This window comes from Seriola dumerili, unplaced genomic scaffold, assembly GCF_002260705.1.
Source record: "Seriola dumerili isolate Sdu_G_001 unplaced genomic scaffold, Sdu_1.0 BDQW01000105.1, whole genome shotgun sequence".
In the NCBI taxonomy this organism is placed as follows: Eukaryota; Metazoa; Chordata; class Actinopteri; order Carangiformes; family Carangidae; genus Seriola; species Seriola dumerili.
In genome coordinates this window covers 4,245,145-4,257,585 of record NW_019174360.1, presented here as the reverse complement: position 1 = coordinate 4,257,585, position 12,441 = coordinate 4,245,145, and the positions used below count along the sequence as shown (strand labels likewise).

Below are 12,441 nucleotides of genomic sequence, written 5' to 3'. Positions count from 1 at the left end.
ATAGTTCTATGATATCTTCCTCATACGGAGAAAAACTTGCAGCATTTTAGAAATAAAGTTGATAAATTGCTCTGCCTAATCAAACGATATCAGAGCATATTAACTGACGTGGCAATGCATCATAAAGTAGGCGTGGTTTAGTATTGTCAACATCCTGGTGACATAACTAGTTTCTCCAAAATGGCGACGGTGGACCAGAGAGAAGGTGAGTGATTTTGCTTGTTAAAAATAAAGGCGGTGTTACCCTCATAAGTATTGGAATATATAAGCTTTTCCACCAGCGATAATAAAATTAGGACACGCTCTCGACCTCAATGCTTTCACAGTCTGAAAAGGAAATATTAGTGTGCAAGATATTGAATTGGTAGCCATTTGACGCTAGCTAGCTAATATTAGCATCCCCAGTCATTTACATAGAATAAACAAGCAGCCCTCAGAGCCTGTTGTAGCTCGACTGCCCATACACACTTGAAGGTTCACTTTTATGTTTTGAGTTTGAACAGTCAAATAAAGGGCGCTGTCCATTATCAAGTCATTTGAAATACGTCTGTAAAGTAAACGAGGTGTATTACCATTCAGTGTGTACACAGCCCTCATTCTCCCTTCCATTCCGAAGGGCTGGTGGTTGTATATCTGTAGTATTGACTTTGTTAACTTTTTATCCTTGTCTTATAGCAGGTCAGGACGACCCAGAGAGTGAAGATGAGGTGTATGAGGTTGTGGACCTGACAGAATATGCCCGGAGGCACCAGTGGTGGAGCAGGGTGTTTGGGAACAATTCAGGCCCGATTGCTGAGAAGTACTCTGTGGCCACTCAGCTCATGATGGGAGGGGTGACTGGATGGTAGGGCCCGGGGATCTGTCTGCTCATGGGGTCACATCTGGATCAATTGAGGCTATATAACACTGTCTTCTGACAAAAGAACATTAACCCAACTTGACTGAGTTAATTTAGTAACACGTTAGAAACAACTGATAGTAGCGCATACTGCTAGCAAGGCAATAACATGACATGTGATTAAATCATTGTAATTAAGTGTCATTGTTACTTAAAGAACACTCCTCCATTCTTCTCGACACATACAGGTGTGCTGGTTACCTCTTCCAGAGAGTTGGGAAGATAGCTGCAACTGCTGTTGGTGGAGGGTTCCTTCTTTTACAGGCAAGAATACCATAACCTCAGTAATTAAATATTCACTACATCAACGTTGTCTCTCGGTGATAGAAAAAAAGTGCATCCTTTGCAAGATTAATTTTTTGCTCATTTACTTCATTGACAACAGGATGCCAGCTGACCAGCTAGATGCTCAGCTTATCCCTTTTCTACAGCAGAAATACTAGTATTGTATGTCAGCTGGCGCTAGGTGGATGTAGGCCATCTGGATTCTTACGGGGTGTTGCAGTGTGTTATCTTGCTTGATAAAAAATGTTTGTGTAACCAAATAAATTGCACCTGAGACAGAGTTAATTTATTGTCAGGCTGAGATGAGAATTTATGTTGGTTCCATTTTCCATAAGAGGTGTTTTCAGGAAAAACATCTTCCTGAACTTGATGTTCCCTGGATACGTATTTATATATTTTGAAAAAAGCTGGTGCACACCACATCCTTTTTTAAATACATAAATGATTTAACCTGGAACAAATCACCAGTCTCTACTGAAAGAAGACCTTTAAAGGTTCTATGTTAGGGACAGAATCATCTGTGTCTCTTAATGAAATTTGAATACCTTTTTTAATAAGGTAAATAGAATTTGTTTTGCAGACAGGTCTAGAGAGTCTCACACAGTTTTAAGTTAACTGCCAGACAGTGATGCGATAGAGCACAGAAAGATTCAGTGCATGAGACCAACAAGGGGCCATTAGCTCAGTAGCGTGCAATTAAATGTGACTTATTAGTGCAAATATATAATGCCAGCATAACATGTCATGCAGGCAGCAGTTTTGAACTGAATGTTTCCAATAAGGTATATTGTGCTTCAATGTGGGAAACTGGGTTGAAAACAAATGCAGTACAAAATAAAGCATTAACTATCTATTATATTAACTACTATACATGTGCGGAATCAGTTCTGAACACGACTCTTTTTCTACAGATCGCCAATCACAGTGGCTACGTGCAGGTAGACTGGAAGAAAGTGGAAAAGGACGTGAACAAAGCAAAGAAACACTTGAAGAAGAAAGCAAACAAAGCAGCCCCTGAAATAAACACATTCATTGAGGAGGTAAAGGTACCTGTAACAAAGCTTGCTTTTTCTTTCACGCTTTTGCTTGTTTTAATTGACGACTAAATCAAAGTCAATGTCTTTTTGTCAACTAGAGAAAGGCACCTAGCCTCACACCTAACATACTTCTGACATGTAATTAATTAGCGCTAAATTCATGTCTTTTTCTTTTATGTCCTGGTTGTGGTGGGGTGGATTTGTTCTTTATTTGCAAAGTAGTAATGCCCTCTAGTGGGCTGTTAGCCAAACTACACTCACTAGCTGTGACACAGCAGGCTCAACAGGGATGATAGATACATCCTGATACCAGTATGGCTGTTTGGTGGTCTATCTATTCTCAGTATATAGAATCATTAAGTTAGTCAGTTGATGGGTTTTAATCTGTGGTATTTCCATTTTTAAAATTTCTTCTCATCTTGATTATTTTCCTGGCTATTTCTCCAGCATCACTCAACCAGTTAACCCCCGTTAATCCGTCTGTTCATTTTAAGATCTTATAGTCTAATGTTCTGTCTTTCCTCTCTCCTCCTATGCAGGCCACAGACTTTATAAAGAGGAACATCGTCCTGTCCAGCGGGTTTGTTGGTGGCTTCTTTCTGGGTTTGGCCTCCTAAAGCTGCTGCACACGCTGCAGTCTCCTCTTACTGTGAATCACATCGCTACATAGGTCACTTTTATCTCCATTGTTTACCTCTCGGCCCCATGTGTGCATTGATTTATCTTTTAATGAACTGAACGGGGGGATTATGTTGAACATTAAAGCATGATCTGTTGTGACAGTGGTATACTCTTGCTATAGTTTAAAATCAATCCTTGCTAATTATCTCCTTTGGGGTGGGGGGTGGTGATTGGTTAAATACACATTGTGAAGTGTGTATGAGGCGGTCAGTAGAGAATTGAGGTACTTGGATTGTACTGTGAAGACTGTCTTCTGTGGGGCCCATCAAGGCTCTTTGCCAGACTGCTAAATATGTCAAGCTGCCACAAACTAGCACAGACGCGTCTCAATCGTCCAACCCCTCATCTATTTACCCGGTGGATGCCGATCTCGTATAGTTATAAGTTGGCATGTGTGGGCGCCATTGTAAATATATAGCTAACCCCTTTTCAGAGCTGTAAATATTATATAAACAACACAGAAGGCAGCAGAGTGGGAAGTTAACACCATCCCCCAGTCTATTGCTTCGAGGTATTTTTTATGTAGCTGTGAAGTTTGGCGAGGTTTATGTGCCATTGAAGCAAACACAATGCTGTTTTTAAAGTTTATCACACTGGCTCGGGCTCTAAAGAAAGGTATTTTTCCACCCTAAGCGGGAGTTTTTCTTGATATACAACACATATCACGTGCGTTAATCACAACTAAATGTTAAATCTGTTAATATGCTCTACTTTGGACGGACAACAGAGTATGAAATACAGATTCTGTATACCCATAATCCTCAGCTCCACAATGCCCATTTAATGACAGGATGAGCATCTGCTGTACCCTAATTACCACCATCACAAGCTAGACACCAAAAGAGACACTAGTCCTGTCATTAAGGAGCATAATGGAGCAGAGACTGTGACTCCTACGCCCTCGCTACTGTCGTTGTGCATTTAGTAGTGTCAGTGTAGCAATAACATAACAGCGACGCTGCCGAGTTGTACATCATTACGTTAATTATACAGATAGGATATCCACACACGGGGGACGAGTTAAGGTGATCACAGGTTGCTTATTTTGTTTATTGCCTTTTTCTTCCAGTGCAATATACAGTGACGTTTGAGATGTAAGTTTTGTTTTGAAGAGCTTGTTATGTCTTCATCTGGCATTTTGTATGCTCATATTCCCTCATTGTTTCTATTTAATATTATTTTTATAACTTTATTTGAGCTGTATGAATTTTGTTGCGTGTCTCTTGAAATAAAGATGCCTGGTTTTGTTTCGAGTTACAATAAAATAAAGACAGGATACATTTATCTGAAGCGATTTGAGATTGTTTCTCAGGGAGAGGGTGAGGGGCTAAACGGGGTAGGAAGTCTTATGTCGCTTCTAGTTGATTGTGCCCTTAGTTAAATTTTATAAACCAGGGTCCCATTTGAAAATAATGTAATTCTCAAAGCTCAGTAAATTGTATTTCTCTCCTGTTACATGGATGGAAACGCATTGGCGTTTTGTCTCAAGGACTCAAGAAGTCTCGGGGCAGTTTGAACATGTGATGCAATAAGACGATGGATGAATAGTGGCAAAATTCCCTCTTTTTGCACTTGCTGGACTGTAACTTTGGAAAATATCCACTTCATTTGTCTAACTCGGATGTTGTAGCCTCATGTTAACTTCAGATAGTCAGGTTGTTAATAACCACACTGCGTCGTCGTTTATTGTTATTTACAGATATGAATATATACAGTATAGTATTTACAGGAAAGGGTGGAACCTAAGCACATCTGACAGCACAGCAGACAAAGTATAAAACATGGCAAACTTGGAACACAAGAACTTTTTCCTTAATACGTTATAATAATAATTACTGCTACAAGATTACCTGTATTTCATTGGTGCTGAAAATGAAAGGAAAATGTGGCCAGAATATCAATCTGTGGGGCTTTCATTAGAGGTATTACTGTGAAAAATGTATTTCCATTTCATGTTGTGAAATAAAAAAGGTTCACTTTTATTTAAAAAGAAAAGGTTTAACATAAAAAAGGGATTTTAACACAAAGCTGCTTGTCCAGTCTTTCCAGGCAGTAACTGTTGTTCAAATGAATGCTGCTATTTAAGGTCTTTATTCTTTAGATGGGCATTTTGAGGAGGGCACACTCTGTCAGCAGTGTCAGGGTGGTGATCATGTATCTGCTGTTGGAGATCTGAAAGGAAAAGTAAAAAAATATTAGTTCAGCACTTATCTTTCCTTGTGTGTGTTTAAGAAACTAAGAAAAGAAAACTTTATGGGCTGTTTCTGTCAGGTGGTACCTTGACCCTGCCGCTGTCCTTGGCTGAACCCAATGCTGTGGAGACCTGTTTCAGACTTCCTGCTGACAGATCTAGCCTGAAGTGTCTGTAGAAGTGGCTCTTCAGCCCCTGCATGAACCTCATCACCTCCTCAATATCAATACTACCTCCCTCTTCAACCTGCTCCCGTCCCTCATTCTCCTCCTGTCGATCCTTTCTCACACTGCTCCACAGCTCCCAGGCGTCTTGGGGGTTAACTGTGTAGGTGATCTGCAGTGGTGGCACAACTGGAAGAGTCCAAATCATTTTAAGGTGCTGGATGCTGGATTCAGTGTGGCAGTTAGTCCATAATGCCACCAGCCATTGTAGACTGGTATGGCTGATTTCCAGGGGCCCAAAGCAGCAGTCAAAGTTCTGCTGGAACCAGGATTTGACCAGAGCAGTGAGACCCTCTGGCCCACTGCTGCCGAAGAGCGGCAGACAGATGAAGTCTTTCGGAAGTGAGCGCAGGTAATCGGGGTTGCCGTTGATGCAGGTCAGCCAGCCGCTCCATACCGACCTCTGAGGTTCATCCTGGCCGGCAAACAAAGGCTTTGAATGAATCTGTGGTGGGAGAGGGAACAGTTAAAAACAGCAACATAAGGCATAATGAAGATCCAAAAAACTCACACACACACATTGTTTGCTTAAAACTCCACCTTTGTACCACATATCTACGTGGTGAAGACCGGCTTAGAAAAGAAAAAAAATCATTTTCGTATGGCACGAAGTGACACTATCACCCTGAAAGACTTCTCCATCTGGACAGAATCCTGTGCTTACTGCTTACCTGGATGAGGACAGTCTCAGCATCATCATCCGTCTCCGTCATTCCCTGCACCACAGAGAAGGACACTCTGAAGCTGCTGTGTGATCCCTCCACTTCCACCGCCATGCCTTGCTGCTTCTCTGCAGCAATAAACGCTGAGAGCTGCCTGGAGTAGCTCTTGAGCTGCGTGTGTCTGAACTGATACAGAGGAGTAACGTATGACAGCTTCCACTCCATTTTCAACAGTAAGGCCAGATGCTCTGGATTCACCTTCTCCTGTGGCAAGGAAAGATAGAGAAGATGACCATACTGTGTCTCTCTCTCTCTTCAGAAATGAAAATATGGCTATTTATTATGCATGTTTACTGGACAACAAAAATAGATTAAAAAAAAAAGCATGGACAACAATGGCTTGGATGGACTCACAGTGATATTATGTGACTTTGGAGCTCTTCTGCTGGTGTTGAGCCTCCGTGCTGTCAACGCTGGAGTTAAGCTGAACCGCGAAGCAGCACCCAAGCAACTGCGGTATGACTGCCGGTAGTTCTTGCTTTTGCTCCTCCTCTGAACTATAACACTGTTGAGGGGAGTCCTCGCCACACTGAAAATCACACACAAACCACAATAAGATCAATTTCTTCTGGTGATTACCGTACCAGTTCGTAATACAGGTAGTCATTACAATGTTTTTTATAGAACTTGAAGCCAAATTGTGGTGCAAACAAGTGTGTTGAAAATACCCTCCTTTTATGTCAAGTTTTGGGACCATGTTCTCTTACATGATGAAATTTCACGTTTTATAGCCATCTGTCAATCCGACGTGGAGTGAATCTTTGATACTCAGAAGATAGACTTTGGGTGAAGTATGACTTAAAGATCAGTTGGGCCCACTTGAATGGTGTTTCTTTAAAAAATAACAGCAACAACACTAAGCATTGCCAAACCAAAACTTTGCTAATAGGCTACTGCTTTCTTATGTCCCCTCACAATAACATAGCAAAGAGAAACCACTGTACGGATACACTAAGTGCAATTTTTCCATAGTTACAGATATCATAAAAGGACAAGAAACGTCAGATAAAGCTTCACTTTGTCAGTAGAATTAAACATAATACACATTGGGCGTCCGTTTTGGGTTGCGCCCTTTTGTTTTATTTTGAAGGATTTGAATAAGAGAGGAAACAAGTACATTGCTCCTTTGGTAAATAGGATATTTGCCGAATAGAAAAGCGAGAGCCAACGATTTGTAAAACGTCTTGTATATCATTTTAATAGACTGTCATATTTCAAGAAAAGCTAGGCAGAATTAAACTAGCCGATTACTAAATGTTATTTGGTGCGGCAGTCTCTTCATAGGGACAACAGCGCAACGTATCGGGGTTAGAGGAGCCGTAATACTCTGTCAATCAAACTCTGCTGTTTTTATTGTCGCGAAGGGAAAGAAAAATGTGTAGAAAATAGTACGTTTTTAGAGTGAAATAGATAGAGCTTTACCTGTTATGAGGTCGCTCCATGTCTAGCGTACCGAATGAAAACGGAAACAAATTTGAACGTCGCGCTTTCCCAGGAGTCTGCGCGGTTAGATATAGCCAATCACATCAAACCAAACAGGAAGTGGGCTTTTTATTGATTTATTTATTTTTTAACAAATATTTTTCGGAGTAAAGCAAATATAAAATGTGTAAATATACAATATTTAATAAAGAAAACGCAAAAATGACAAAGAAAGGGTGACAGAAAGAGAAATAAAACGGACAATTTGATACAATTGACAAGATTAGCAGACAGCAGATTAAATGTCTGTCTTTTCTGGACTGAACTAAACCCTTCCTTTTTTGTTTGTGTCTTCTTGAGATGTGGGCAGATGTCAACTACTTCAGAATATAGCTCATTATTTGAGAACAGTATGAGTAAATTCATAATACAGTATTATACTGTAGGTATAGGTTTGTCAGCAATATACTGTACAGCCCGGAATGACAGAAATTATTCTACAGCAAATCAAAAAGATTAAAAGGACTGAATCATTAGAACTGATGTCAACTAACTAAGGGAAGGAAGGGAGGAAAAGTTGGAGGACCTATAGATTTACATTCATAAAATGTGCAGACACTCGTGTGTGTGTGTGTGTGTGTGTGTGTGTGTGTGTGTGTGTGTGTGTGTGTGTGTGCGGCTGCATGCATGTACTTGTATCACTGACATTATAGGAACTCAGTTAGGTGTATAGTTGTTATGGTTAAATGTCAGTCTCTGGGGAATTAATGTAAGTAAATGTAATGTGTGCCCAATTTACAAAAAGAAGTGTGTGTATTTGAATCAGTTTGTGCGCCTGTTTCATGAGCTGCCAGTTTCACATGCAACCACTGGTCCCCCTCCCTGTTACCATGGAAACTGTGCTCTTTTCTTTTTTTCTCCCCATGTATGGTATCTCCCTACTTTCTTTTTATTCTTCTTTTCTTTCTCTCCATCTTATCACTTACCTATCTTACGTACTTTCCTCCAGATTTATTTCTGCCAGCCTTTCATTTGCCTTTACCCTATAGTTGTGTGAGCTCGTGTGTATGTGTGTGTGCATTTTTAGGTTTTGCAAGTACCTATGTATTGAATGGAGGGCTGTTCAATAGCACATACACTGCCATGCATAGATATGATGACCACATCAACAGCCAATCACATTATTGGTAGCTGCTGGGGGGCTTCAACCAATGGGGGAAGCTCGCAGATGATGTGTGAGCAGAAGGGATGCAGCGCCATGGAAACTGCAGAGGGTGCCATCAGAAAAGAGCGCACTCTAGTGGCACCAGATGTCTTTGTTTATCACCATCTGCATGGCTGAGTTTAACTTTCTGCTTGAGAGGATATCTATTGCTTTTTGGTACTTATGTCTCTCAGTTGAAACTTTTCTTTTTGTTAGTTATCTATTTTGTTACTTTTTTGTCTCTGCACTGGATAGAAGACCGGCTGATTTGAATATAAATGGATTAAATTTGGAGTTTGTTTTAATGTGGGATATTGAATAGGTAGGATAAAATTTAAAGGACATTATACACTGATAGATCAAACAAATTTAACATTAAAATATATATATATATACTTTATTAAATCATGAACTTAAAAATTTAATTTTATTTCATAAAATAGTCACTCCAGCAACACATTTGGGACATCAGTCTTTTTGTGTGTGTGTAAAATATATTTGACAGCGTAAGTAGTGGTAATTCCCCAAATGAACAGGTAAATGGTTATGGCTATGGCCATACTTTATGAAATTAAATTGAGTGTTAATTGTATATTAGGTGAACCGCTGAATTTGGTGGAGCACTGCGTACAGAAAATGAAGCATGTTACATACATATTACAACAAAGAGGATAAAGATGGATCAAGTTAGACCATTATTCTATTATAAAATGAAATTATTCCTGATTAGATTTTCAGCTTTGTTCTAAACATCTCAATCAGAAGTTCTTTCAGAAATGCACTGTGCTACATTAGAAGATATTCAAAAATGGAGCAGCGGGAGGTATATGATTCCTGTCATCACCTCTAGGGGGCGTGACCAACACATCTCAGTGCTTATCCCCCCACACCTGAGGAAATTCCACCTGCGTCCCTGCACCTGCCACCTGCACCACAGAAACTGCTGCACCTGCAGATAGATTACATGGAAGTAAATAAACTTAATCCAAACATTAGCGCACACCAATCGCCTCTTCCACGTTCTCCGGAGCCTTTTGCTAAAATGTTACCCGTTACCCACGAGAGAAAAATGATTTAGATTTGCTAGATAATCGTACAAATTCCAGTGGTTAGAGCTGAGCATCAAAACACACACATTTGTATCAGTATCCCATTGTCAGCGTCAAATTAATGAAATAATATAGACACTAAGCTGCCCCTCATTTTGCTGAGGAACCTCCCTAACGACCCATGGGAATTTGGGAATCACTAAAAATTGCAATCTTGCCTTTTTCTATTCTGTCTGAGAAAATGCACTTGTTTATTCGTAGGGCTGGCAGGCAGTGCATGGGAAATAAGTTATTGCTGACAGAGGAGATAATTTATATAGGAATAGACTGCATGTTAAAAGGATGGAGATAAGAAGGAGAAAGGCTGACGTAAGTGATGGGGTATGGATGGTCGACGCTTGCGCGGGATACACTGGATGCAACCGTTGGAGGAGATTAGGAAACTGCGCCTAAATCGGACCCCTATCGGGCGCCATCTTGGCTCGAGCGACTCTGATATACAAATCTGGGCCCACTCTCCGGGGCCATTTTGGCTCTAGTCGGACCAGTTTCCTGGACGATAGAGGGAGGGGCCTGGCATTTCTGGAAGTCGGGGGAACAGCCAGTCAAAGCCAGCCAGCATCTGAGCCAGCACAGGAACGGGAGCAACGGTGGACGAAGGGTGGGCTGTGTGGGAATACGATATACTTGCATTATTCACCCATACAGACGGTGTATGCAACGGAGCAGTCGTCGACATGAACGTGAAGGTCTTCATTTTGGGCTCGGGAAGCTGAAGCATATTGCAGCCTGGTCACATTACGTTTTCAGTGGGATAAGCCATCTGTGATACACTGGGTGTGCTCAGCGCAATAACGGCGCGAGCCAACCGGTTATTCCATCGACAGCTAGCTCATATTAACCCAGCTAGCCAACCATTTTCGAGAGCCCCGTTAGCTTGCGGTGAAGAGAGCATCTTGGTCGGTGCGGGAAGTGTCTGTGGATGCTACTGAGGGAGTCTTCTACCTGGCCGTATCCAGCAGCAAGATACGAAGCCGAGGCATGCAAAAAGGGGTGTTTTTTTGCAAACGAGCGAGGAAATCTCCACGCCCTGGGGTCTGGTCTATGGTTACTATTTAGCTAGCTCGCTGGCTAGCCAGCCTACCAGGAGAGTAGCTCAGGAGAAGGTGGGGCCGCGGAGTGACAGCCTTGGACGCCAGCTAATGTGGCTAGCCGGCTAACCTGGACACTTGAGTGGCCACTGGTTTTCCTGACACTGATATCGAGGGGTTTAAATTACCAGCAGCGTGCAGTCTGGTACAATAGAAACTGCATTTAGCAAGAAAATACGTTATCATTGATTCCTCCAAAACCCGTGTGGGTGGGATATCTCGAGGAGAGCATCCTCGTTTACCTGAATGACCATGGCGGACGACGACGTGCTGTTCGAGGATGTCTACGAGCTGTGCGAGGTGATCGGAAAGTAAGTAATGTCATTAATATGCAAGCTTGCGTTGTTTATTTGTTTTTGATTGTTGTGGGTGTTTCTCTAACATCCTCTCCTCGGCCACACAGCACAGCTACAGGGGCCATGCTTAAATTGTCTGGATGCTTTTCTTGTGCTTAGGCCTGCAGGATTTTCAGTGGGAAAGTTCAGTGGGTAGACGAGGTGAGGTTGCTTTTTAAAGTGCAGTGCAGTTTAACGGAACATGGGGTTCAATAGCAGACACATAATTTCGTAACATGCATGCAAAGAGTCACAGACGGTGCTCGACACCATGACTTCCATGCAGGAAAGTGAATTTGATAATAGGTTGAAAATGTGAGGTAGTATAGGTCTTGTCCCCCTACCTTGTTTAAATATACCCTTATAATCGAAGAGCTGTAAGTTTTTGCTAAATGTCAGTCACCGTTTATTATAGTTGGTCAATAAATTAATTCTCAGTTTTAGCTGACAGGCTGTCAGCCTGGGTTTGAAAGACAGGACATGTGGAAGAATCATCTGGTTGCTCATGTACAATAGTCTGCAGACAGGTTTTTCGTTCTTCCAATCCTCCTGTTTGACAGAAGCCACACCTGCATACTGTCACTGTCAGATTGGCTAGCCAGTCAAACACCCAGTGAAGGTGTCAGAGCAAGGCATAGCTCTTTAAAAAAAAATACAATGGTGAAGTGGTTATGTTGTCATGTAAATCACGAGGTCAGCGGAGACAAATTTAAACCATGCAGTGCCAAGGTTAAAGGAGCCATGGAAATTGAAAATTCCCTCAGTATGCATGTTACTTCTATGTGGTCAGACTTGCTCCTCCACTCCTCCTGGAAGTGAGGCAGGAAGGCTGACAGGCCCGTGGCAGTCCTGGGCTACCAGTCAGTCCCCTCCCCCCTACAAGCTTCACTCACTGGAGGTCTGAGGGTCCATTAAGTTTGTTGTAGGGGAAAGAGGCAAACACTCTCAGGACCCTCAGGCCCTGTTCTTTATCCTGAGACTTCCTGTTGCCTTGGTTACTAATTGACAGTTGGTCCAGGACCACTACCTTGGAGTCCCAGTAACGGATACAAGGAGCCACTGGCAAGAGTCGGTGCAGTTATTAGATAGTACGAATCACATAAGGTGGTAAATACAAGGAAAGTGGAAATATTTTCTTTGGGTCCACCGGCCATTACGAATGATAGATGAAGAAGTGTTTGCTCATTTTAATTTACTTTGCTTGATCCCACGACCGGGTCAAACAATATAAACTTTTTTGAT

General features: G+C 41.7%; 3 protein-coding genes across 16 annotated transcripts in view; 2 read left to right on the top strand and 1 right to left on the bottom strand.

Annotated features, from left to right (window-relative positions):
• Positions 1-107: 107 nt before the first annotated feature.
• On the top strand, positions 108-4,185 carry LOC111222705 (FUN14 domain-containing protein 1). 3 transcript variants are annotated; one of them, XM_022746524.1, is made up of 5 exons: positions 108-205; positions 676-844; positions 1,087-1,162; positions 2,095-2,223; positions 2,760-4,185. In XM_022746524.1, the coding sequence occupies exons 1-5, from the start codon at positions 181-183 to the stop codon at positions 2,835-2,837; spliced, it is 477 nt and encodes a 158-aa protein (XP_022602245.1). In that variant the 5' UTR covers positions 108-180; the 3' UTR covers positions 2,838-4,185. The 3 variants fall into 3 exon arrangements, with proteins under 3 accessions (XP_022602245.1, XP_022602243.1, XP_022602244.1); XM_022746522.1 differs by having other exon boundaries at positions 2,095-2,229; XM_022746523.1 differs by having other exon boundaries at positions 166-205; positions 679-844; positions 2,095-2,229.
• Positions 4,186-4,206: 21 nt separating this feature from the next.
• On the bottom strand, positions 4,207-7,517 carry cenpl (centromere protein L). The gene is made up of 5 exons (XM_022746520.1): positions 7,461-7,517; positions 6,393-6,567; positions 5,988-6,242; positions 5,180-5,761; positions 4,207-5,073 (listed from the first exon to the last, which is right to left on the bottom strand). Exons 1-5 carry the CDS (start codon positions 7,478-7,480, stop codon positions 4,999-5,001), a joined length of 1,107 nt encoding a protein of 368 aa, XP_022602241.1. The 5' UTR covers positions 7,481-7,517; the 3' UTR covers positions 4,207-4,998.
• A 2,823-nt stretch (positions 7,518-10,340) lies between these two features.
• Positions 10,341-12,441, top strand: part of LOC111222784 (peripheral plasma membrane protein CASK-like) — a 43,080-nt gene continuing 40,979 nt past the window's right edge. For all 12 annotated transcript variants that reach the window (XM_022746638.1, XM_022746630.1, XM_022746637.1 and 9 more), the window contains exon 1: positions 10,341-11,175. In XM_022746638.1, the coding sequence (XP_022602359.1) occupies positions 11,111-11,175 (65 nt within the window). In that variant the 5' untranslated portion in view covers positions 10,341-11,110. The remainder of the gene's footprint in view (positions 11,176-12,441) is intronic.

Excerpts from the sequence above, each read along its gene's own strand:
- LOC111222705 (XM_022746522.1), top strand. The coding sequence starts at position 181 with ATGGCGACGGTGGACCAGAGAGAAG. Across the intron at positions 1,163-2,094 it reads GAGGGTTCCTTCTTTTACAG|ATCGCCAATCACAGTGGCTA; the intron begins GCAAGAATACCA and ends CTTTTTCTACAG. Across the intron at positions 2,230-2,759 it reads CATTCATTGAGGAGGTAAAG|GCCACAGACTTTATAAAGAG; the intron begins GTACCTGTAACA and ends CCTCCTATGCAG.
- cenpl (XM_022746520.1), bottom strand. The coding sequence starts at position 7,480 with ATGGAGCGACCTCATAACAG. Across the intron at positions 6,243-6,392 it reads CAAAGTCACATAATATCACT|GAGAAGGTGAATCCAGAGCA; the intron begins GTGAGTCCATCC and ends TCCTTGCCACAG. Across the intron at positions 5,074-5,179 it reads AGGACAGCGGCAGGGTCAAG|ATCTCCAACAGCAGATACAT; the intron begins GTACCACCTGAC and ends TTTTCCTTTCAG.